The 26,308-nt window shown below is 49.5% G+C and overlaps 1 protein-coding gene across 4 annotated transcripts in view; it reads left to right on the top strand.

Moving 5' to 3' along the window:
• LOC120396413 (maestro heat-like repeat-containing protein family member 7) overlaps positions 1 to 17,452 on the top strand; it is a 28,394-nt gene extending 10,942 nt beyond the window's left edge. The window contains exons 7-17 of one of the 4 annotated variants that reach the window (XR_005593112.1): positions 2,098 to 2,246; positions 2,354 to 2,491; positions 3,226 to 3,340; positions 4,381 to 4,521; positions 5,807 to 6,028; positions 8,543 to 8,698; positions 9,536 to 9,637; positions 9,908 to 10,010; positions 10,459 to 10,518; positions 11,517 to 11,813; positions 17,327 to 17,452. Coding sequence is in view for 1 of the 4 variants with exons in the window: in XM_039521240.1 (XP_039377174.1) it covers positions 2,098 to 2,246; positions 2,354 to 2,491; positions 3,226 to 3,340; positions 4,381 to 4,521; positions 5,807 to 6,028; positions 8,543 to 8,698; positions 9,536 to 9,637; positions 9,908 to 10,010; positions 10,459 to 10,518; positions 11,517 to 11,701 (1,371 nt within the window). In the remaining 3 variants the exon portion in view is untranslated. Of the gene's footprint in view, positions 1 to 2,097; positions 2,247 to 2,353; positions 2,492 to 3,225; positions 3,341 to 4,380; positions 4,522 to 5,806; positions 6,029 to 8,542; positions 8,699 to 9,535; positions 9,638 to 9,907; positions 10,011 to 10,458; positions 10,519 to 11,516; positions 11,919 to 13,382; positions 13,785 to 17,326 lie in introns of those variants that run through there. The other 3 variants (XR_005593114.1, XR_005593113.1, XM_039521240.1) reach the window with 3 other exon arrangements.
• Positions 17,453 to 26,308: the final 8,856 nt, after the last annotated feature.

The raw sequence follows: 26,308 nt of genomic DNA, 5'->3' as shown, positions 1-26,308 counted from the left end.
TTTCAACATTTAAAATAAATTGAATAGCTACTATGGGGGGGGTGTACAATTAAAAAAAAATCCAATACCTTGTTATTTTGGACAGCTGGCCTGTCTCCAGCCATGCCTGGTTTAGCCCAGGATTACTGTACCAGAAATTCAGTAGACAAATAAAATGTGAATTTCTATAATTCATATTGAAGAAAATCAGTATTTTAGTGGCATTCCAGGACCTTCATATTTTCGACTACACCACTGTCTCTAGCCCAGTGGTTAGGGTACCCAACTGGGAGACCTGGGGTCAAAACTCTGCTCCAATGACTATTTAAGTGTTCCCAAGTAGAGATAGATACCAAATTCCCTTTAGGGGTGGGGCTTAGGCCACATCCCTCTCCGACGCATTTCCTATTGGTTGGTTTAGGCAGCTCCTCACTCTTAGCTTCATAGAGTTCAAGGCCAGAAGGGACCTCTGCGATCATCTAGTCAGATCCCCTGCCTGACACAAGCCAGAGAACTGCCCCCAGATCATTCCTAGAGCAGGTCTTTGAAGAAAAACATCCCGTCGTGGTTCAAAACAGTCAGTGATGGAGAATCTATCACCACCCTGGGTAAATTCTTCCAATGATTAATTACTCTCACTGTGACGTTTATGCCTTATTTCCAGTCTGAATGTCTACCTTCAACTTCCAGCCACTGGATCATGATAGACCTTTCTCTGCAAGACTGAAAAGCCAATTACTAAATATTTGTTTCCCAGGGAGATACCTATAGACTGTAATCAAGTCACTCCTCAACCCTCTCTTTGTTAAGATGAATAGATCGAGCTTCTTGAGTCTCTCACTATATCTCTCACCAGAGGTCCTGATTTTTATAGGGACAGTCCTGATTTTAGGGTCTTTTCCTTATATAGGCTCCTATTACCCCCAACCCCTGTCCTGTCTGGTCACCCTATCACTATAAGACATGGTTTCTAGTCCTTTAATCATTCTCATGGCTCTTCTCTGAACCCTCCGCAATTCATCAACATTCTTTTTGCATTGGGGCACCGGAACTGGACCCAGGATCCCAGCAGTTGTCACACCAGTGCCAAATACTCCCACTCTAGATTCTTCTGTTTATTTATCCCAGGATCACATGAGCTGATTATCCACCAGGACTCCCAAGTCCTTTACAGAGTCTCTGCTTCCCAGGATAGAGTCCCTCATCCTGTTCCTAGATGTATTCATTTACAATGAGCCATATTAAAACACATACTGTTTGATTGCTCCCCAGTTTACCAAGTGATTCAGATCGCTCTGTATCAGTGACTTATCCTCTTCATTATTTACCACTCACCCAATTCTTGTGTCATCTGCAAACTTTATCAGTGACGATTTGATGTTTTCTTCCAGGTCATTGATGAAAATGTTAAATCGCTTAGGCCAAGATCCGATCCCTGCAAGGACCATCCTGAAACACACCTGTGCAATGCTGATTCCCAGTTTACAATTACATTTTGAGACCTATCAGCCACTTTATAATCCAATTCAAGTGTGCCACGTTACTTTTGTATCTTCTAGGTTTCCGATCAAACTGGAGTGCAGCGCCAACTCAAGCGCCTTACAGAAGTCTACATACATTATGTCAATAACATTTCCTTTATCTACCAAACTTGTAATCTCATCAAAAAATTGTTGATTTGCATTAAATAAATTATCCTCTTTAATTCTTTATTAATTGAATCTTATACCAGCTGCTCCATTATCTTGCCTGGGATCGATGTCAGGCTGACAGGCCTGAAATTACCCAGGCCATCCCTTTCACCCGCTTTAACAATTGGCCCAACTGACTCTCTCTCTGGCATATATACGAGCCTTGGCACTTAACCCAGGGCTGTGAGTCCACTGGGCAGCAGGGCACATGAAGCTGGGCATGGCCACGCTGGGCCGAAGTCCCTTGTGTGGTTCTAGCCAAGGTCTCACAGGCTAGGAATTGAACCCAGCATCCCAGGCCTTAGCCCCCAGCCCAGCCCACCCCTCTAGGTGCCCTGGGGAGCGTGGGAAGGTCGAAATCCCTGCAGCTATGTCTGTCTCCTGTTCTTATCTGGAGGCCACATGAGCCCTTTCTGTGTTCCTGCAGGAGCAGGCCTGCAGGCAGGAAGTGAAGGAGCTCTTCCCTCAGCTCTACGTCGCGCTGCTCTTCCACGTCACCCACACAGTGCAGCACACTGCTTCGCAGGAGAGGGAGCATAACCAGGAGGATACGGCCGCACCCCTCAGCCCCGTCAGGTACCGCCAGCCCGACACCCAGCCTGGGTTCTGCAGCGTCGCCCGCAGGCACGCGGCAGGGCCTGGCCTGGGCTCACTCAGTAACAAGAGGCTCGCTCTGCACACAGGTTCGCGGTGAAGGCCATGGAAGCTTTGCTTCTATGCGCTGGCTACAAGGAGCAGGCCACCTTCATGATGAAGCATGGCCGCTGGGACCTGCTCATGAGCTCCGACACGCACCACAAAGGTGTCTGCCTGCTTGCCCGGTGAGTGCTGCCCAGAACCGATCACAGCAGCAGCTCCCCTCCCTGGCCCAGGACACGGCCACATTGCCTTCCCTGCTGGGTGAGACGCGGCTCCCAATCGCCTGCATGGAACAGGCCGCAGCCTCTGTGCTGTTGGCCAAGGGGTCAGTCGGCTACTTCTCCACCCTGCGCTGCCTGGCGTAAACCGCTTCCTGCATGGCTCTGGCAGGCATGGCTGGGCAAAGACAGCCTCCGCCATGTCTTTCCGCAGCGTTGGTGTAGCCCTGTCAGACCCAGCACATGAGAGAGACAAGGTGGGGGAGGGAATGTCTTTGGTTGGCCCAGTGACTGTGGGTGAGAGAGAAGCTAACACAGAAAGCTCCAGCGCTTGTCTTGGGTGAATCTAAGATATTCTCTCACCCACCCTTCTGTCTCTCATCACCCAATATCTGGGCACATGAGGAAGACCACCGACCCCACCAACACCCTTCTTTGTCTGCAGTTCTCTTGAAGCCCCAGTACTACGTGCTCAGAGCTGGCCTCATGGAAGGGCTCCCTGTCGAGTGATTAAGGGTTTGGGTCTCTAGCACATAAGCCGTTGGGCATTTTAAGCCAGCAGGAACTAGTCTGTGCCAGCTGCGCATGACTAGTCGCCCGGGATCCCCTGTCCTGTGGCACTGGTCTGGTTAGATTCGTAAATGGAGGACCAGTCCTTGCCCACCTTGATGATGTGGTGTTTGTGTTTCCTATGCCAGGGCCATGGTTTCGCTCAATGTTGAGGAGCGAAACTGGATTTTCCACCATGTCATGGCCATCCTCAACGATCGGGACGATAGGCGGTACGTCCCGGCCGTGGCGCTCTTCATTCAGGTGAGCCTCACTAGCGGGTGAGGGTCGTGAGAAGCGCCCCGGCCCAGCGGTGACTGGGGCATGGGGCTGACCTATGGCCAGGGACGGCAGATTTGTAGAAATTTTGGTGGTGCTCAGCAGAACCTGCCCCTCCAAACTCTGCCCCCCTAAACTCTGCCCCCCCCTGCCTATGTCTCTGGGTGGTTGTTGGGGGGGGGGTGGGGGCCTGGGGTGCTGGCTCTGGGTTGGGTCAGTGGGTGGGAGTGCAGGAGAGGGTGGGGATGCAGGCTCTGGGCGGGAGTTTGGGGACAGGAGGGGGTGTGGAGGGAGGGGGTGCAGGCTCTGGGCCGGAGTGGGGGGGCCCGGGGGGGGGGGGGGACTGGGGGGGGGGGGCAGGCTCTGGGAGGAGTTGGGAGGGTGCGGCGCTTATCTGGGGCCAATGGGCCAATGGAACTTGCCGCTCATGCCTATGGCCAGGAGAGGGGTGGCCCTGAAGGCCCTGGGGGTGGGTGGGTGAGCAGGGGCAGGGAAAGCTCCTACAACCCTAGGGGTGGAGTCACTCAGTCTGGGCATTGTTACCTGTCCCAGCTGGTGTCACGGGGCTGGAGCAAGGCCCAGGGTCAGGTGTCTCTTGTTCCCCAATACTCAGTTCCATAGAATGGTCCCTTGTGTGACCTCGGCCCTCGAGCCCCCTCTGACATCCGTGTGCCATGTGCAGGCCGGGCAGCCGCCTGCCCATTCATGGCCAGTTCACCTGCCCCCCGCAGACCGGGCGACCCTTTGGAGCACAAGGCTGCAAACCCCCCCCCCCCGCACACACACCACTGCTCCATGTGCAGCTGAGCCTTAGTGAGGGAGCAGGGCAGGCCTTGATCTCAGCTGGAGCCTCGAGGGGCCGTCGCGCTAGAAGCGTTTCAGTGGGGCCCACACGGTGACCAATCGCGATGCCCTGCATGCAGCCCATGCCGGGCCTTGGCCAGTGGAGCTTAGGGCCCAGTGGCAGAGATGAGTCGCGAGAGGCCAGCCCCGTTCTCTAGCTTGATTTGCTGTTGGTGTGTTAGCTCCTCAAGTGCCCTGACCTTGGCAGCGAGCTGGAAGACGCCATCGTGGAGGAGATGAGCGGGCTGCTGAGAGACCCCAAGACCATGGTGCGCTGGTTGGCGCTCAAAGGCCTCCTCAATCTGGCCCTTCACCCAGAGAAGGTGAGAGGGGAGGAGGGCTGGGGGATAAACCCAGAACCACAGGGAGCTGCTGCAGGGCTGGGGTCATTGAAACCTTCCCTGGGGGTATGGCCCTGGCCTGGAGTCAGGAGCCCTGGCTTCTATTCCTGGCTCTGCCACTGACCTGCAGGGTGCCCTTGGGCAAGCCCCTGCCTGGCCTTTGTCTGCTGTTCTGCAGGGCAGGGCCTGGCTCCTGCAGGGTGCGTCTCTAGGTGTGTGGAGCATCTGGCACAGCTGGGCCTGATTGTGTCTGGGGTCTCTGTGATCCAAAGAACCCTAGCACTAATGTAGCAGCAGAGCTGCAGACTCTAGACCCCCAGGGAATGCTGGCGACCCCAGTGATCAGGGACGCTTGGATAGAGCCATTTCACTACAATTAGGAACCATTTTTTCCTACAAATCCCCTTTTAAAGCCTCATAGGTTTTAACTGTTGACGTCACGGCTCTGTCCTGCAGCACTCACTCCTCTGAAGAGCTCTGGAAGGGCCTTTTGCTGCTAAGATCTCATAACAAGTTTGATACCCACAATATAGTGAAGGCAGAGAAAGCCCTTGGGACTTAAATACACAGATCTGACAGCCTGGTAAAGAGGAGACAATCTGAAGGCAACTCTCGTTAATGATAATTTACTTCGCCTGAGAATAGGGGGGTCAGTCCGGTTTATTAAACCCGGACTATGACTAGATCAGACATGGAGAGGGCGTGACTGTAATTCTCTTTGTTATACACCATTCCCATCGTTCCATGCACTTCAGCCTGGTTTTCACTTGCTTGTGGTTCATTTTCCTTTCCGGAACCGGTTAGCCTGTATATGACCTATTTTTTCCCTGATGCCGGTTGAGATTTTGTGGGGCTGTCTTTGAAAGGTTGAAAAACCAAACACAGAAATGACTGAATCTGGCTTTTAGTAACAGCCTAACCCTAGAACTAGTGTGCAAAATCGACTCCCTCCCCTAGGCTGGGCTGTAAGGACCAGGATTCAGGAGAACCCAGGTTCGGTTCCTGGCTCCAGGAGGCGGGGGCGGGGGATGGATGGGGCAAGGGGACCAAGGCTGGGGCCATAGCTGGGGGTTGGCACAGGGCCGGCAGCTGGGACCCTGTGTGTGGGGCCAGGAGCAGAGCCCTGCGTAAAACCTGGGAGTGCTGCAGCACCCCCAGCACCCCTAGCTCCCATGCCTCTGTCTGCAGGGGAGGCAGACATTGTTTTGGAAATGGCTTGTTGGGTCACTGGGGGGTGTTTCGTAAAGCAGCTCCTTGTTTCACACAGGTGGGGAAACTCCAGCATCTGCTGCCAGATGTCCTGGAGCGACTCCAGGAGGTAGACAGAGACCTCATCCGCAAGGCCATCGCTGTGCTGAAACACCTCCTCGCCGGCATGGACAGGCAGAGCGCCAGCTGCGCGGCTGTGCAAGTGGCTGCGCAACTCCTGCCGTTGTTTCATGATGTAAGGCCTGGCAGCTCACAGGAGATCCCATCAAACTGCAGACATGTGAGTGGGGGCTAGGGGGTGGGCTAGCAGGGCCTGTGCTATGGTCCTAGCCAGAAAACGGATTGTCATAAATCATGAGCCCATTCCCGCCTTCCTCTCACTCTCCATGAGAGCACATGGCAGAAAGGATGGGAACCCTGGTGTCCCGCAGGCCTACTGACAAGGATGAGGGCAGCCTGGGGACGAGGCTCCCCTTGGGGAAGGACGTGCATTCCTGAGCCTGCATGCAGCGAGGGGGCCTCTGCAGCACAGGGTGCTGCAATGCTCTTGCTGGCTTCCAGGGTGACAAGTGATGGTACCTTGGTGAAAATCTGCCCCTCCTTTCCCTGGCCAGGAATCCTACAGCTGGCCTGTCAGCTCCATAAGGAAATGGCTCTGTCTGTAGGTTCTACAGCTACCGCCCTTTCCTCTCCTCTTCGTTCTCATGGCAGGGCAGCGTCAAAGGAGGGGAAAGTTCTCCTCAGATCTTTTGTACCCACAAACTAGCCCCCGCTGGCGCATTCACCAGACTGATGTTCAGTCCCACACTGGGTGGCGAGATCCAGCAAGCGGGCAGGAGAAAGGGGCCCATCCATTACTGCCTTCCAGGGGTAATGCCCCAGTGGGGGCTCCTGGAGGGACTCCCCAGCTCTCATAATGGTAAATCCTACTCTCAGCCCTCCCGAATTCTGCTGGGACCGTGCCACTCTTTATTTAGTAGTGGCACAGGCCTGGCTAAAGCTGTTCCCAGGGTCTCCTGGATCCCCAGCTGGCCAAAGGGACAGGGCAGCCTGGACCAAGGATGCAGGATCTCACCCTGGGGTGAGCCCTTTAAACCAAACCCCTCTCAGGTCCGGGGGGAACAGAACAGGTTCTTTATGGGGCAGGGGTTATATCCAAATAGTGTTAATGAACACAACGCCCATTGTTGTCAGAAGTGTGTTGTCAGAGTGCTACCGGTGTGGTGCTCTGCTTTCTCCTTGTTGATATCATTCGGCTGCGTGTGTGTGTTCCCTCTGTGTGCTACCCCAGCTCTGCAGATAGCTGACACAGCAGACCCGACGACAACCCCCAATAACCACAGAGTCCAGTAAGATGCAAAGCCACGTCGGCTAGGTTTATTGCGACCTCGGACACAATTGCAGTTCCCTGTAGGTTTCTTAGCCTAATTCAGGGCATACTACGAGTAAGTGCCTCTTGGCAATGGACCCGGCTCAGTGGCGGGACTTTCCACTGCCCCCTCGGCTGGACAAAGGCACCGCCCCAGGGATGCATTCTTATACACAGACACAAACAAGTTACACATCACACCTGACCTATGAGGTACAACCCCTCCACGTAGCACGGTACAACCTTTCTACGTATTTAGGTGCCACCTTCTACCTTGTACATGTTGGTTCGATCAAAACAACTCTATCCATCATTTTACCCTTTTGCCCCGTCATTGGGATGGACCAGCCTGTTCTTTGTTATCTGTGTGGAATGTGCAAGTATGTGAATGTTCAGTACCTTTTAGGTACATATCAGCCCTTTCCTTGCCAGCTTCTGTGAGCAGGGCCTGCCTCTGGCTCACAGCTTACCTTTGCTTTATGTTAGCAAAGTCTTGTTCATTACTTTAGTTCAGGCCTCAGGCCTCATACTGGGCCTTTATCATGGCCTGCACTTACTACACCCATCACCAGGGAAAGGCAAACAGGCCTCAACAACTGGAGGGAAGACCAGAGAGGTGCCAGTTCAACATCTGCCTGTGCCCACTGCAGTGCAGCCCTGATGCCCCCATACTCCTCCCACGTGTTTTGTACAGAGCCTGCCCAGCTGACCAGCTCAGCTGACCATCTGACCATCTGGGCTCAGCTGCCCAGCTGACCATCTGAGCTGACCCCTCACCCCACCCCAAACCCCTGGAGGCTGGGTGGCTTCCAGTCATGGCATCCAAGGCCCCCTATCTGGGAGCTCCTGCACATTTACCACCCCTTGGCCCTGGTTAAATTCACCCCAGGTCCCTGAGCATGGCCCAAACAAACACCAATGGTAGGAATTTGCCCCCTATGCCTGGCCTCCTTGGCCCGGCTAGAGGGCTGCTGTGGGTCAACACCAGTGTGAGCTGGGCCTGCAAAGCGGGTGGACAAACTACACCCCCCCTTCGCTCTTTGAATCTTTCCTCATCGCTCCCTCTCTGCCGCCCCTGTCCTGGCACTGCTCCACCCTGAATGTTTCCCCTTGGCTGACACAGGCGGGTGCTGATGTCAGTGCACCCAGAGCTGGCTGTGAGAGCCCAGGGGCAGTCTCACCCCAGCTTACTGCTCTCCCTGGCCAAGAAGTTACCAGGCCAGCCCCTCAGCTGGTGGAAATCTGCATCTCCATTGCCTTCAATGGCGCTATGCCCATGAGACTCTGGCCCCAGCTGTGGCTGTATGGCTGGGGTGAGTTACCAATACCTGCAGGGCAGACATCTCTGGCACAGTGTGCGCTTGCCCCGCTGGATGAGAATGACTGTCACAGTGTCTCCTCCCCTCCCTATATCATCTCTTGCAGGTGACCAGCAAGCTCCAGGTGCTCTCCATCACCCTTTTTAAAGACCTGCTGGAGCTTGTAAGGGGGCCCAACCGGAGGCAGATGAAGGAGCATGTGCTCCAGAGCCTGGTCCCACTGCTCCTCCTTGTGCATGATGAGCGTCCCAACGTGTCCCAGGTGAGGCCACGAATTGGAGTCTGCGTCTGAGATAGTTACAGAGCGACCATTTGTTTGGGGGGGGGCAACATGTGACACCCCCCTTTAAAGGGTCTGGTCGGTAGAGGGCAGGTGCTCAGAGCTGTAACAATCAGACACTCAAAATCACTTGAATGTTGAGTCCAGTAGTGCCATGACCATGGCACCCCACCCAACTGCTGAGTCTTCTCTGCATCCTCTGAGCTCAACACCCCCCTGCAGCCAGGCTGAGAGATTGGGTGGGGCGAGTGGTCGCCTCACCACTCCTACAGCCACTGGCCTCCGCACACTCCCCTGGCTGTGCTGGTGGGAAGAGCACAACCCTGGCCATATCCCTACCAGGAGCAGGGCTACTCAGCCTCCAGATGGTGCACAGGACCCAATGTGCCCTTAGCCAAGCGGCCCGGACAGCCCGTACTAGCCATGACATGCCCAAGCCCGTCCCCCCCATGCCTCTGCACATGCTAGTGCCCATGGCCCCCATCACTTGGGACACAAATGCCACCAGCACTAATGAATTCACCCCATGAGGTGGGGAACTGAGGCGCAGCCTCAAAAATATTGAACCCCCATGGGCATTAGGCACCTAAATCCCTTTGCAGCCCTGGGCCTAAGCAACTTGCCTGAGTTCCTGCACAGAGAGCTGGGAATTGAGTCAGGTCTCCAGCCATTGCCTTAGCCACACCGCCGCCCTTCCGTGAGCAGCCAGGGCAGGGAAGCGTTCAGCACGCACGGCCTCCCTGGCCTCCGGTAACTAGGCTAGTGGCTTCCAGCTCCCATAACTGTGTCCGGCTCGCCCCGGCCCCTCTTGTTTTGCAGGTGTGTTGGGACACCCTCAGCAGTGCCGCCCAATTCCTGAGGTGGCACCAGCTCAGTGGCCTCATCCAGCACAAGGAAACCTGGCGAAGCTGTGACTGCCTGGTGAGGGAGCCCTCTGGCCATTCACTGCACAGCCCTCGCTGGCAGAAGTGGAGGAATCAGTGGATAGGGCACCCCCAATTGCCTGGCTCTGTGCCCACACTGAGCCCCAGCCCCGGGACCACACCTGGCCCTGGGTGTGGTCCCTCTGCGTGATCCTCCCAGCACAGGAAGGAGGGGAAAAAACAGGACGTGCGCTCCACACACCTGCAAGCTGGCCTGTGGGACGGAAAGGCCATTAATAATCTTGTGCTCCTTTGTTCTGGCTCCTAGGTGATCCACTACAAGGAGAGAGCTGATGACTTCCTGGGCCAGACCACGGCCTTCCTGCAGAACCCACAGACTCCAGTTAGGGAAGCAGCCATCAGGTTCCTAGGTAACCACAGAGCAGAGGGGTCCCTTTAGCAGAGGGGTTGGATCTGGTCCCAGGCTCTCCTCAGTCCCTGCCAGCAGCGAGAAGTGATCCCTGGGCTCCTGATTCCCTAATGAAGGCGAAGGGGTGTCAGAAACCCACAGGAGCAAGCTCACCCCAAACTGCCCTGATCGGCTGATGGGACCCCTCTAAGCCCACTGCTCCTCATGCAGTCCCCATTCTCCGCCCCCACCCCACCATGGGCTCTTGGTAGTGGACCTTCAAGGCGCTGTGCTCTCCTTTGGCAACCAGCCCTGTAGCCATCTCTGGGGACTCGCCCTTTCCCCTGGGGATTCAGGAGCGTGTCCTGGCCAGTGAGGGGCGGGGGAAAGCCGCGGTGCTTGGAGGGTGACAGGCTCTTTAACACCCTTGCTGGGGACGCGGGGATGTGATGAGCTGTTTGTGTGTGTAGGGCTCACTGCCCGGAAGCTGGACCAGGGGAGCCAGGACAAGCTGGACGCCATCTGCGACAGTGAGTGGTCCCGCTTTGAGTACTGAGCACTAGGGGGATGAATGGCCCAGGGCTGCAGGGTGGGTTCAATCTCCGACGCCAGCAACGTGGTCACAGGTGAGAGCCACAAGGGGATGCAAAATGTCAATCCCCAACCCCCTGATCAGCTGCCCCCTCACCCTGTCGTGTCTGCTGGTTGGCATGTGCCCAGGCACTTAGCCCTGACCTCAGAGCTGTGGCCTGGTAGATCCCCAAACTGGGCCTGAGCTGGCTGGCCTTCGCAGATGATTGCCCCCCACAAACACAGCCAAAGTGGGGTACTGCCTCCCCCCTTGCACTCACTAGCCCAGTGTTTGGAGCAGTCACCTCCACGTGGGACACCTGGGGTCAAGCCACTGCTCCAAATGAGGCTGAAGTGACGTCCAGTCACCTACCTCCCTGCTGCGTGTCCGGACTTCTGGGCAGCACAGGGCAGAGCAGCATCTCCACCACATTTGTTCGGGAAAAGGGAAGGGTGGGTGACATAGCTCAGACTCCTCACTCCCAGAGCAGATTCACAGCTGGGCCTCCCAACCGAGCTAGAGAATGGCTGAGCTCCTCCTCGGCATTTCCTGGAGGGCAGCAGAGCACCTGAAGTTAGCGGCGCCTAACAATGCCCAAGCCCTTTGTGACTCTCCCCTCTCTAGGCCTAAGTGCCCATCTATGCATTGGGGGGGAAGGGGGAGGGTAAATACAGGCAGGGATGAGGCTCTCAGATACTGCAGGGAGGAGGCAGTCCTAGAAATAGTGAGTGAATGGGGTTCATTGGGACTTCTTGCCTGTGTCTGGAGGCTCCCAGCTGTGGAGGGCGGCGGGGATGTTTAGTGAGGGTTGCTGGTTGTTCCCGCTAGTCCCCTGCCTCCTGCCACCTGGCCTGCTGCCTCCTTGTTGTGGGCCGAGAGGTACAGAGCTGGCTTGGCCTGCTGGGGCTCTCCAGAGTGCCATGGCTCTGACCTCCATTTCCTTCCTTTCAATCTTAGACCTCAAAGGCTTGCAGCAGGACAGCAAGTCCTCAGTCCGATGCCTGGCTTCTCAGACCATCTTCATCCTGGAGGCCTTCAAGAACCAGCCTCCAGCCTGCTGCAGCCTATGGACATTGGTCCATAGGATAAGAACAATGTGCACTGCGGAGAGCCAGCTCATTGAAGCTGCCCAGCTGCCCTAGGTCTGGGAAAAGCCAGCCTCCCTTCTCTGGGGGCTTGGTGCATCAGAGCCCACCTGGAGCAAGGTGGAACACATGGCTTCTTCCCAACTGGCTGCCTGCCCTGCCCAGCCATGTGAGTAGTTAACTGCTCGATAGCTTTCATCATCATGTACTTTTGGACAGGTTTCCATGCACCGTGTTGCATTTACGTCCTGCCCTCCGTCCCCATTTCCAGTCGTGTACGTTTTGATGCCGTCGGCCATTTTGAAAATTTATTTTGTATTATTTTTCTGTGTTTGGCCGGGAAGGTTGTGTGCTTGTGTTTTGACATATTTAGAGAAAAAGTACGAATGAGTAGAAAGAGAGGCTGTAAAGGGTTTGCAGTCCCCAGGCCCCACCGTCCGTCCATCTGGGTGGGAGACCACACCCCTTGCTATGATACTTCCGGGTACGGTGGTTCAGGGGAAAATTAGCTCAGTGTTAATGGCTCTAGCCTGCAGTCAGGCCAAGTAACGGTAGAGAGTCTGTTTGCCCGGGCCCTCAATCAGGGCAGGGCGTCAGTCGAGAAGGGATCTGGCCTACAGTCAGGCAGGCAGAGCAGCAGGAGGTCCATTTGCCTGGCCCTTGATCAGGTAGGGCAGCAGTCAAGTAGGGGGGCTCTGGCCTACAGTCCGGCAAAGCTGTCGCAGTCTAGGGGAGGTTAGCTCTCTGGTGGGAATGTCAGGACAACCATCTGGCATCTGGATTCAGGTGGGTGCCAGACCAATTCAGGCCTCCTGACAACCAGGGGGGAGGCTGCCACTCCTGACGTTGAGGTGGTAGGGGCAGAGGAACTCAGGTCCTCCCATTCCACTGCATCCCAGCCCAGGACCCTAACAGCAGTGGAGTTGTCTGCCACTGGGTCAGTGGGGAAAGTCCAGCCGCCACACGCTGGCTGGCTTGTAGTCAATAACACAGCCAAACCTAATTCTGCTTCCCTTGGCTCCATCCGACACACCCATTCCGTTTGTACATGGGTTCCAGGGTTGTTGTTCGCTTCGCTGGGATAGACAGCTAGTGGCAGCCCCCCCAGCTCCTCGGAGATCCTGGCATCTGGCAGCTTTGTCAGCACCTCTGGGTCTCTGTCAGGAGAGCGGTCTCCGTTAGGTCTGGGCTCACGCAACGGGGAAGAGACGTCCTGCTCCTCAGGCAGCCCTCCCCCGACTGAGCTGGAGGACCAGCCTTTTATAGTTCCGCTTCCTGTCCCACCCCTCTGCTTCCAGCAGGGAGGCCATGCAAGTCCCCGTTCTACCCACCAGGGGGGCGTTCACTGATCCCTCCCTGTCTGTCAGGACAGGAGACTATGCCATCTCGCTACAGAGGCCTTAAAGAAAAGGAGTTTTAAAACAAGAAAGATTGCTTAGGCTTAGAGGAAAAAAGGAAAGAAAGGTTATCTTAAATAGAAGAAAGAGGGGAAACTAGAGAAAGCAACAAGAGAGAGGAGTTTGTAAGAACGTGGTAAAAGGTTATTTTTGTTGGGACTAAAAAATTATAAGAGTAAAAAAAATTGAACTCAATTTAAAAAACCAAAGGCTAATTAAATAGAATAGGAAATATAAAGGAAGGTTGAGAAGGTCGGGTGAAAGAACTCACCTGGCAGAATAATCGTCAACCGAGCAGCACAGCTTCCGCTGCAAACTCTGCTCTCCCATTCTTGCATCAGTAGCAAATTTCTCCATGTTGTCGGTGCTGGGCTCCACTGAAAGCTACAGAAGGAAACCATTTCCCGCCTTTTATCAGCCATCTTGAACCGAACAGCTCTCCTACGTTTCATGCCATTTTTCCAGGATTACCCATGCAGGCACCATAGCGTGGCAAGTATGTAGCCCACTCAGAACTCTGCTGCAGTCTTGACCATTGTAAATGCCTCACGCATTATCCAGCAGTATGTGAAGTTTCTGCAAAAATGGGCGAGGAAGCAACGACAGAGCGATTACTGTACTGATGAGGACATGGACACCTCTGTTCCTAGAAGCACAGCATGCAGCGATTGGGAGATCATGGTGGTGTTGGGCCAGGTTCATGCCGTGGAACGCCAATTTTGGGCCCAGGAAACAAGCACAGACTGGTGGGACCACATAGTTTTGCAGATCTGGGATGATTCCCAGTGGCTGCGAAACTTTCGTATGCGTAGGGCCACTTTCAGGGAACTTTGTGACTTGCTGTTCCCTGCCCTGAAGCACAGACAGCAAAATGAGAGCAGCCCTCACAGTTGAGAAGTGCGTGGCCATAGCACGGTGGAAGCTTGCAATGCCCAACAGCTACCAGTCAGTCAGGAATCAGTTTGGAGTGGGCAAATCTACCATAGGGGCTGCTGTGCTGCAAGTAGCCAATGCAATCATTGACCAGTTGCTATCAAGGGTAGTGACTTTGGAAAATGTGCAGACCATTGTGGATGGCTTTAATGCGCTGGGGTTCCCTAACTGCAGTGGGGCGATAGACAGAACGCATATCCCTATCTTGGCCCCGGCACACCGGGGCGGCCAATATGTAAACTGTAAGGGGTACGTTTCCATGGTGCTGCAAGCACTGGTGGATCACAAAGGACATTTCACTGACATCAAGGTGGGATGGCCGGGAAAGTGCATGACACTCGCAACTTCAGGAACTCTGGTCTGTTGGAACAGCTGCAGGAAGGGACTTACTTCCCAGACAAGAAAATTACTGTTGGGGATGTGGAAATGCCTAAAGTTATCCTGGGGGACCCAGCCTACCCCTTAATGCCATGGCTCATGAAGTCGTACACAGGCACCCTGGACAGTAGTAAGGAGCAGTTCAACTATAGGCTAAGCAAATGCAGGATGGTGGTCGAATGTGCTTTTGGACGTTTGAAAGAGCGCTGGCGCAGTTTACTGACTTGGTTAGATCTCAGCACAACCAATACTCCAATTGTAATTGCTGCTTGTTGTGTGCTCCACAATATCTGTGAGAGTAAGGGGGAGACGTTTATGGCGGAATGGAAGGTTGAGGCAACTTGCCTGGTGGCCAATTTCGCACAGCCAGAGAACAAGGCGATTAGAAGAGTGCAGCAGGGTGTGCTGTGCATCAGAGAAGCTTTGAAAGACAGTTTCATGATTGGCCAGGGTACAGTGTGACACTTGTGTTTGTTTATCTTGAAGTTACCCGCCCCCTATATATATGAAAGGAAATAAAGTCACAATTGTTTAAAAACCATTCTTTAGTATTCATTGCACAACACATGGAGAGAAATCAGAAGGTAAATGGGGGGAGGAGAGGTTGGGTTATGGGGGTGGAGAAGAAGGGAAGGAGAAGTCCAGAAACCAAATCAAAAGTTCACATATGCCAACTTTCTGCTGCTTGGGTGAGCCTCTGGGGTTGAGTGTGTGAGTCCCCTTAGACCTCCCCCGTCGTGTTCTTGGGCGTCTGGGTGAGGAGGCTATGGAACTTGGGGAGGAGGGAGGGCAGTTATACAGGGGCAGCAGCGGCAATCTGTGATCTTTCTGCCTTTCCTGCATTAGATCCACCATACAGGGCAGCATGTCAGTTTGCTCCCCCATGAGCTCGACCATAGTGTCCTGCCTGCTCTCATCGCGCGTCCCTCCTCTCTTCGTGTTCCTGTAATGCATTACGTGACTGCGCAATTGTTTACCACCACGCATTCAGCGGGGCCCTATCAGCGCTGGAGGACTGCATGAGCTCGGCGAATATGTCGTCCCGAGTTCCTTTTTTCTGCCTTCTAATCTGGACCAGCCTCTTGGATGGAGTAGATTGGGGCTGCGTTGAAACATTTGCACCTGCAGGAGGAGAAAAAGGAAGAGTAGTATTTTAAAAGATACATTTCAGAGAACAAAGGACACACTGTTTCTCAGTGAAACAGGCAATTCATAGTATACAGCACATCACACACAGCCGGGCAACAGAATTCAGCTTGCAGCCAGCCATGGTAAGCCCTAGGGGCACACGGGGTTCTGTTTCTTCCGCATTCATTTCAATACTTTCAAACTGCTGGGCCCCTTTCTCATAGCAAGCAATGCCTGGTAGGTTTGCAGTATAAAAGGAGGTCCTGCAGGCTCTCTGGGATGATTGCTTCACACAACACACACACAGACTTGCACCCACTGCGTGGTCCGATGAGGCTCTGAGCAGGGATGAGCCCTTTAAACTAAACGCAAACAGCCCAACGTGGCTGTGTTTTACCCACCCCACCCGCCACCGCATGGCTCCGATCAGGCTCACTCGCCAGAAGTACCTTCTCCAGGATCATGGAAGTGGGGGTGGGGGCTATTGGCTCCTGCATTAAGAATAGTTCCTGGCTAGGGATGAAAATGGATTCCCCACTTACCGCCTGTGCACTGTCCTCCTCCTCCTCCTCTTCGTCCTCCAATAACTCATCCTCCTCACTCCGTTCAACTTCCTCCTTGGAGATATCCACGGACAGTGGTGGGGTAGTGGTGTCGTCACCCCCATAACTGCATGCAGCTCACGGTAGAAGCGGCATGTATGCGGCTGTGACCCACAGCGCCCATTTGCCTCCCTGGCATTTTGGTACACTTGTCTGAGCTCCCTGATTTTTGTACAACACTGCTCTGTGTCCCTGGAGTAGCCTCTTTCCGTCATGGCCCTGGAGACTTTAGCGTACGTATTTGCGTTCTTTTCTTTTTAACATAGTTCTGCCATAACAGATTTTTCTCCCCAACATTCGATGAAATCCAGTACCTCCTATTCGGACCATTCTGGAGCTCATCTGCGAATCCGGGACTGCGTGGTCTCTTGTGATGGTGCTCTCTGCATGATTGCCTATGATAGTGGACTGTGCTGCTGGTCACCTGTGCTGCTGGTGACCAAACAGGAAATGAAATTCAAAAGTTCCTGGGGCTTTTCCTGCCCACCTGGCTAGTGCATCAGAGTTGAGAGTGTTGTCCACAGCAGTCACAAGGAAACATTCTGGGATACTTCCCGGAAGCCAATAACTTCGAATTGCATCCACACTACTTTTAATCCGGGATTGCGATCTCGATTTAAGCGCTACTCTACTTGCCGAGGTGGAGTACAGAAATTGGATTAAAGAGCCCTTTAAATCGAAGAAACCAGTTTGGTCATGTGGAAGGAATGATTTTTTTTTCTCCAAATTAACTCAGCTAATTCCGAAATAAATGAGTAGTCTAGACCAGGCTTGAGAGAGGGAGAGTATAGAAAACAGCAAGAGATCGTTTTTGGTTAGTGAGAGAAGGACAGTATAGAAAGCTGCAGGGAGGGGACACGGGGGAGAGAGAACTTACCCTTGTGGCTGCCTCTGGGAAAAGAGGCTCACAGCCGCCAGCATGGTTATCTCCGCCTCGGGCGGACCAATCAGAAACTGTTCTACAGCTGCCATAGAATTAATTTCTCTGAACCAAACCTATCAATCCAAGATTTTTAAACAATAGCCCTCTCCTCCCCTCCCCTCACTACCCACCCCTTTAACTGCCTTATTCTTATCTAAAAACAGGCCCAAAGTATCTTTCCTGAGATGAGAGAGAGAGATGTGGTGTATGGAGATAGATAGATAGATAGATAGATAGATAGATAGATAGATAGATAGATAGATAGATAGCCCTATTGGCTTTACGCCCTTTTACATTTTATGTGATTTTTCTCAAATCTCAGCTCCTTGAACTTTTTCATGGTCCAAAGCGAACAACAACCCTGGAACCCATGCACACATGGAATTGGCGTGTAGGAAGGAGCCCAGGGAAGCTGAACTGGGTTCAGATGTGTTATTGACTACAAGCCAGCCAGCGTGTTATGGTTGGACTTTCCCTGCTGACCCAGTGGCGGACCACTCCACCGCTGTTAGGGCCCTGAGCTGGGACGCAGTGGAACGAGAGGGCCTGGGTTCCTCTAACCCTACCACCCCAACGTCAGGAGCGGCAGCCTCCCCACCTGGTTGTCAGGAGGCCTGAATTGGTCTGGCACCCGCCTGAATCCGGATGCCAGACGGTTGTGCTGACTCTCCCACCAGAGAGCTAACCTCTCCTGGACTGTGACAGCTCTGCTGGACTGTAGGCCAGAGCCCCCCTACTTGACTGCTGCCCTACCCTGATCAAGGGCCAGGCAAATGGACCTCCTGCTGCTCTGCCTGCCTGACTGTAGGCCAGAGCCCTTTCTTGATTGACGCCCTGCCCTGATTGAGGGCCCCGGGCAAACAGACTCTCTACCGTTACTTGGTCTGACTGCAGGCTAGAGCCATTAACACTGAGCTAATTGTCCCCTGAACCAAGGTACCCCCGGAAGTATCGTAGCGAGGGGCATGGTCAAAGGGGCTGACGGCGCCAGAAATGGGGATGGGGTGTGGAAACCTGCCAAAAACTGTATGGTGATGAAAGCTATCAAATGGTTAACTACTCTGTAACGGGCCGGTGTGGCTCCCCTCCTCCCCTGGGAGGGTTGAGCCCCGGACACCGGAAGGGGCGGGGCTACAGAACAGTGAGCCCGCCCCTCAGAGGGTCAGGCGGTGACCCAGAAGTATAAAAGCCGGCCATCCGAGCTCAGTCAGAGCCCAGGCACCGCTGGGAGCAGACCTGCCCGAGGGAGCTCGTGACTGGGAAGCCACTGGGGCCCAGAGCAGTTGCCCGGACTGGCCGGAGCTTCCCCTCACTCGCTACCAGGAGGACCCGCCAGAGCTTCCCCGTGCCACCTACGACGAGGAGCCACCGGAGACTTCCCCTCTCCACTGTTGTTACCCCGAGGAACCCCCGGAGCAGCACTGGCCGGACTTCCCCGAGGAACTGCCGGATCTACCCCCCACCCGGGCTGCGAGGAGCCCATGCTGTGGGACTTCCCAGGAGTGGACGCCGCGGACCAGGTAGGCCCAGAGGGGGAAATTGGAAGTGGCCCGGGGGCAGCCGACCCTAGTCAGGCTGCAGATCAACCCATACCCATGTCAGTGTGTTGCGGTCAGGATCCCCACTGACCGTCAGCCGTGATAGCCGCTGTTTAGGACCCCGGGCCGGGACGCAGTGGAGTGAATGGGCCTGCGTCCCCACTGCCACCCCACTGATGGGTGGCAGTTTTCCCCCTCACCTAAAGTGACCATACGTACTGGTTTTACCAGTACAGTACTGGTTTTTTGGACAGTGGTCTGGTTAGTCGTGAGATGTAACCAGTACAGTTTAGGACTACAAAATCAAAAATTATTAATTTATCAAAAGATTGAGTACATCAAATCAATCCTTGATAAACCAGCCTAAATCAATTTTATTAATTTATCCTAGTTTTAGTTTTATTTTACACGACGGTTCTTGTCGTTGGATCTCGGCAATACTCAGCATTCAGCACACGCACTCTCACTATATTGTGGCCGTGGCGACTCTTCGATAATACTCCCGCGCATTACATACAGCCCAACCGTGGGAACTCGATGATGATGTCATCACACAGAGCCCGCCAAAATCGACCAATTCGGTGTTAGCTTCGGACTATAAAAGGCCCTCCGCAGCACAAGACAGGCACCAGTGATCTGGCATCTTCGGACCGTGACACTGGCCCTCAGAGCTCCGCGCTCTCTCGGTTACTTGAGCTTTTCACTCCGCCGTTTTCACGGCGCACCTCGCTGCTTCGCCAGGACCCGATGACTTCGCCCCTTTGGACCAGGACCGGCGTCTTCGCCCCCCTCGATCCTGGACTGGTGACTTCACCCCCTCGGACCAAGACCGACATCCGACGAAGTTTGTAATAATTGTTTATTTTTGGACATCCATAGCGCCAAAACGACGAAAGTGCGTCTTCAATGACAAAGTTAAAATCGAAATATAGATTCATCAAAGCAAGTACTAATAATGACAATAGTGAGGTGGAATGTGTAAAATGCAGAAGTATATTTTCTATTGCAAACAGTGGAAAAACCGACATTGAAAACCACATACAAACAGTCAAACATAAATGGGCCGTGTCTGCAGCAATTGCAAGTACGAGTGTGACATCATATTTTAAGAAAAAACAATTTGAAGATGCTGAAAGAAAACTAGCTGCAGCTGAAGGTTTATGGGCGTACCACACAGTAATGCATAATCACTCATTCCGATCAATGGATTGTACCTGCAAACTGATTAAAACATGTTTTGATGCCAGGTTTACATGTTCTAGAACAAAATGCGAGGCAATAGTTACCGATGTGCTGGTGCCTTATGCGAAACAGTTATTGGAAGAGGATTTAGATGCTGCAAATTTTATTTCTATTTATTCGGATGCATCAAACCACAAGGAAGTAAAGTTGATTCCCATAATAAGAAGATATTTTTCATACCAGTCTGGAATACACGTCAAAATTTTGGAAGTAAGAGATTTGCCAGGCGAAACATCTGACATAGTTACTGATTATATTTTGGAAGTGTTAAAAAAGTATCGTTTAGATACCAAGGTACTTGGATTTTGTGCTGACAACACCAATACTAACTTTGAAGGAATGCGAAGAAGTGGGAAAAATAACATTTTTACCAAGCTGAAATCAAATTTGGGTGGAAGAGAGCTTGTGGGAATTGGTTGTGCCGCTCATATTTTGAACAATGCTATACAAACTACAGGCGACTGTGTACCAATTGATGTGCAAACTTTCATCACCAAGTTTTATTCATACTTTTATATATATACAGTGCGCGTTAATGAATTGAAAGAATTTTGTGAATTCGTGGACATCGAATATAAGAAAGTCTTGGGATACAGTGTCACATGATGGTTGGCGTTACGACCCGCGATTGAGCGCGTCCTACAAATATATCCTGCCCATAAATCATATTTTGCCTCAAACGAGAAGAGCCCCACAATTATCACAAATTATTTTGATAATTCAGAGACAGAGTCTTGGCTTTACTTTTTGCATAACGTGTCATCAATGTTCCACAATGCTATTTTGAAAATAGAAGGACAGGAGATTTCTATTATAGAAACTAGCAATATTTACAGTGACTTAAAAACAAAATTAGCTGACAGAAAAGCCAACATTTTCTTGCCGTTACAGGTGCGGCAAAATTTGAAGCAGCTTGAGGAAGAAGGCATATTAAAACCTGCTATTTTCAAAGAAAAAAGTGGTAGAATTTTATGACACATGTATTCAATATCTAGAGGAATGGGAAGGACCTATTAAGCATACCGAAAAATTCAATTGGGTTTTGTTAAACACTAAACTCACCCATGACAACATTCAAGTTTGCAGTGATTACATTCTTCAGTATTTTTCTGAAATCAATTTAGTAGAAGATGAACTGTTTGATGAAACCTGCTTTGTCCTGCGCTACATTACAGATGAAAAAATTACTCACTGGAGACAAAATTCTGTACCACTATCAAACAGATGGATTGAAATATTCAAAGCCTTCAGTGAAAATGATGTTTCCTACAAAAATATTGGCAAATTGGTAGAATATTGTCTCTGTTTACCAGGAACCAATGCACCTGCCGAACGTCTTTTTTCTTAGATGAACAATATCTGGTCCAGTGATAACACTCAAGTACATGTTGAAACTTTGAAATGTTTGCTAATTACTAAATATAATTTTAACCAAACTTGCATGGAATTTTATAAAAACATCCAGGAAAACAAATTATTATTAAAATCAATCCACTCTTCACAAAAATATAAGAAGCAAAATTAGGAATGTAGATTAAGTACTTTTGTACCATTTTTTATTAAAACCATTTTGTTTTACTGCTACACTTGTTTCTTTATTACTTGGATCCCAAAATCCTAAGTATACAATTATGTACTAATCTACTCATATAAAATATTTTTTTCGCAAAATTACTTTCATAATATATAATATAAATAAAAGAAGTACATTTTATTGTATTCTTTCACTTAAAGAAAAAAAAAAGATAAGCATACTCCGCAATATTTTTTCAATTTATATTCTACGACAGCGACTATTACTCATGCTGGCTGAGCTATTTTAAATGTCCTGGTTTTAAATTGGAAAAAAATGGTCACCTTAAGCTAGACAGATTTTAAGGCAAAACAGACTTCATTGGTGACAACTTCAGCATCTGAAAAGATGACAATTAGCAATTATCCAAGATCTAACTCCTAGCCACCCAGTTCAAACAAAACTAAGACCCACTGCAACAGCTCCATCTAGTGGCTTCCCTTAGTGGTGCATAAATAAATTTAGCATATTTTGCCATTGTCAATGTCAATTGTAAACATCACCTTGTTAATTTCAAGAGGTTACTAAGAATTTCTTCTGATAAGATTATGGTTCTCTCACAACTAGCATCTTTTGGATTTTATACCAATGTGATTTATATACTGTATGTCTGGGTTCTTGCATCAGGGGAAATTGATGATTTTCTTTAAAAACTTTTTAGAAAATGTCTTGTCCGTCATGCCTGGGAATGGAAATACTGTTATTGCTCACTACTCCTTGTTGTAATCACAGGTCAATGCTGATTAAGATGGACTCACTAGGGAAAGCCTAATTTGTCTTCCCCAATGTCCAACTTGTGTAGCTATCAGGTTTTCCTGCTGTGGACAGGTCTGGGTAGGAAGAGATCCACAAAGGAAGTGGAAAAGAGTGCAGGATAGGGAGCCATCAGGGAAACTGAAAATGGGTATGGAAAATAGTAGGATAAATAGGCTTTCTATAACATGAATCTTTCATGGTCAGTTTGGTTTACAAAAGATGAATTTTGTCTGGGTCTTGAAATTTGTTTGAATAACACACAGCCATTGTAAGTGGAACTGACTGTATCTGGAGTTTCTTTTCAGCTGCAAATGGAGCTTACCACAAATGAGGTATTGGAACAATTTCTGAAAGCCTTGTTACAATTTTGGAAAGTAAATACAATTGTCTTCTCCCAGCATGTTTTCCTTCTGAATTTGTTTACATGTTGTAAGAGATTAGTTTGCAATATCTCTTTTGAATAGTAATAGAAGGGTTCATTATATTACTACAGGGGTTAATTATCCAAAGAACAGATATATTCAATGTAAATAAATTAAATCTTAGGAAATAATGAGTTTTACTGAGTGAGTTCATCTTTGTAATTTAATAAAATTCTATCCAATATATAAAATATTGGATGGTCTTTGCCTATGTAAAGATCATTAATTGTATACTTTCTGACACGGTGGGCACAGGTGAAATCCAATAAGTTTGTGTAGTGCTGAGGAAAATTACATTCTGAAAAGCACATAGCAAGAGCTTCAACTTCTAACCTGAAATAGTTCTAGCACAAGAGCACCTACTACATATTCTATTAATTTGCTAGTACATTAAACTTTATGGAAACCACATGACATTTGAGTTCATAGATCACACTTTATAGCAAATGTAAGGGAAGTTACTTTTCCAAAGATGCTTGCAGCAGCACAACTTTCAACTCCCAGTGCTGTGTAAGAGAGAAAGATGAAGAGTTGCCAAGAAACTACGCTGCCCAGCTCCCTGTCTCCCCCCTTGGTGAGGGGGCTGGCTGCCTGGTTCTCTGAACTGTCTGGCTCCCTGGACTCCCCAGCTGGCTGGCTTGCCGACTCCCCAGTTGCCTGCCTGGTAAAGGAGTAAGCTGGCAGTCTCTCTGGGCTGACTGGCTGGCCAGTTTTCTGGCTCCCTGTTTGCCTGTTGGGTGGTTGGCCTGCCAGGTAACCAGGCAAGCCCACCATCCAGCTCCCCAAAAGCTGGAAACAGTTTCAACCTTATCAAAATGAAATAGCCTAATAAGGTCGAAATGAAGTGTCGTCGTTTTGACTTTTCTGACTCTTCCATCCATAACCAGTGTCCCACTAGAGCCTTCTTGTTAGTATTCATCCAGACAAGAAGAGAATTCTTAGACCACACACTACCCTTAATAATGATCCAGGTGCAGTTGCTGTAGCACGACTTTGAGGAGCAGCCCTTGGAAAAGACCTCAATGTTTTAACTTTCTCTGTGTAGAGTTTCATATTGAATACCTTCACCAATGCTTCATAACATATATTACACTAACACCTTTGTATATTATTATTATGATTTGTTTTTTGCTCAACCAGCAGGCTCGATCTACCAGCTAGCAAATGTTTTAATTTTACTCAGCCACAGCATTTACTCTTCTTTGTAATTAGATTTCATATTAATAGTCATAGATTTTTAAAGACAGAAGGAATCACTATGATCATCTAGCCTAACCTCATGCATAATACAGGCTCTAGATTTCATCTAGTGATTTCTGCACCTACCCCTCCAGCCTCTGGTTGAGCTAGAGCCTATCTTTTAGAAAGACATCCAATCTTGAAGTAAAGACTCCAGCTGACGGAGAATTCCACATCACTTGGCAAACTATTCCAATGGTTAATTACCCTCATGGTTAAAAATACGCATATTGTAATTTGAAAAAGTTTATATAAAAATGGAGTTTTCCTGCAAGTGGCTTTGAGAATTTTTAAGAAGTCTAAAGTTCCTTGAGAATTTTCAGATATTTCTTCTCTTTGAAGAGGCAGTGAAAATATTTCTGCAAGTAAAAAACTGTTCAAAGTTGCCAATCTGAGGGGAGACAGGTGCCCTTTAAAATATTCATAGATCTCTGGTGGCTGCCCATCTTCTAGGCAATTTTTTCTTTCTCCCTCCTGGACTTAATGCCATTACTGCACTCCAAACTCCATGAATAGATATGGAAAATGTAAAAGTAAAACTTTAACTGGTAGCAGACTAGAAAGTCTGATCTGGTTTAACAGATTTTCTGTGGCTTTGTCAGTGGCTGCTATCGTGGATTGTTAAAGTGCTTTATATATAAAATGTCAAAGCTCTTATTGATGTCCAAGTCTCTTTGTGACAACAACCAAGAACTGTTTTGGATGGCAGATCAGTTGCCTGAACCAGTTAAATGGCATTTTATATGCTTTTTGCTCCATCATTTGAAAAAAAAATCACTTTAAAAAAAAACAGACTTGCTAAGTAGGCATCTTAATTAACTTAACCTTGTCATCCATTAGTGTTAGAAGTCATGAAAGTACTCCACACTCACTTTTTTTCTCTTTGTTTTAAAGCATTTATTTTAGTTGTCATTTCTGGTTTTCTTAGATAAAAACTGAGGACCATTGTATGGCAGCTTATACATTTTGCACTCTAGTCTTCAGACTAGACTTTAAGCAAAAGTATATTTCAAAATCCTTTTTCTCTTTTTTCTTTCTACATTCATTGTTTATCCTTCAACTTTTTTATCTGTTAAACCTCCATGCATTCAGTCAAAGAGATGGATTAACCTGCAATATAATAGGCACGATTCAAAAACATCTGATGTCAAGTTTTAAATGAAAGTGAAGAAGTCAATTTATATTCAAAAAATAGAAGCCCTTGAAAAGAGGAAATCTCAGTTGAGAAAGAGGATGATGTCATCTCTAGATAGCATTTAATCCAAATGCTGTGCAGTCATGGGTATAAGTGAGAAGAAAAGACTTGTAAGAAAGAGGTGCTGTATAAGACCATGTATTTTGAAATAGCTAGATGAAATAAAAGTCTTAACTAATCTGTGTCAGCAGGATTCCTGATTTTGAACTACAGATGTTAAGGTTCATGCTGATTTTAAATTAGCAATGAACCTCAAAATATTCAGGGGATGCAGAATTCCATAAGATCAAGCTTTTGGTTCAGAAAAGCACTAGAAAAATGTGAATACTTAAGTCTTGTGTCTGTAAAACTGGAAAGGGAATCTTGTGAGAACAAGCTTTCTCATAAGATGTCTGCCACAAGAAGAGACTCGGGCCAAAACTACAGGAAGACAAGTTGTTCTTCCTCTATTGGCTTCCACATCTACCCAGAACCATTAGCAGAGATCTCTCTGCATCACAATGATCCTCCTGGGCTGGATTCACCAGTTGTATGATCAGATTCTGTCAAGGGTACAGTGGAAAGCATCAGCACTTCATGCAGGAATCTCTCCCACTGTGTTTTCTGTGCCATTTAATGGTATTCCATGAAGATGTCATTAATTTTGCCTATCAGCCCCTCCCCCAGCACTTCCCCCAAAAGTGTATGATCCTCTAACTTCTTGTTATGTATGAAGAGAAATCTTTCATCTTATCTGTACCTTAGCCTTGCTATACCATGTCAGCCTTCAGAATAAATATCCTTCAAGGAGACAATGGCTTTCCCCTGCCGATATACAATAAATTCCCTCTGCTATCAACCCTATGGCTAGTACTGTAGTGGATGTTCCATGTTTTTACTTTTATCTTTGCACTTCAAATCTCAGAATCCTGGCAGTGATTAAACTCAGTCACATGCCATAAATCTCCACTGACCAGAGCTACAGTCTGTCCCCTCCACTCTTTCTCCAAAATGATGCTAGTATCTAGCTTTATGAGCAGTAGAGGGTATCTTTGGGATCCAATGCACAAGTTGGGGGGAAATTTTAAAACTTTTTTTTAAAGTTAAAGTATTCTAAGGAGCAGTTCTATCATGAGTGAATGGAATAATTCAGAGGCTATTAGGACATGGCAGTAAGTGTAATTAGCAGGCCATTCTGATACAAAATCCATTCTATTTTGCACCATATGTATTTTAGGTTTTTCTCAACAGCTTGTATTAAATATAAATGTTGTAAAGACCTTTTGGCTCTTCCACGCACTATTGCATTCAATCCTGTGAGGTACTTAAAACTGACCTGTTAAAACTTTCAAAATTACCT

This window comes from Mauremys reevesii, linkage group 2 (genome assembly GCF_016161935.1).
Source record: "Mauremys reevesii isolate NIE-2019 linkage group 2, ASM1616193v1, whole genome shotgun sequence".
NCBI lineage: Eukaryota > Metazoa > Chordata > Testudines > Geoemydidae > Mauremys > Mauremys reevesii.
Note: the sequence above shows the minus strand (reverse complement) of the source record. Positions and strands in the feature narration are given on the sequence as shown.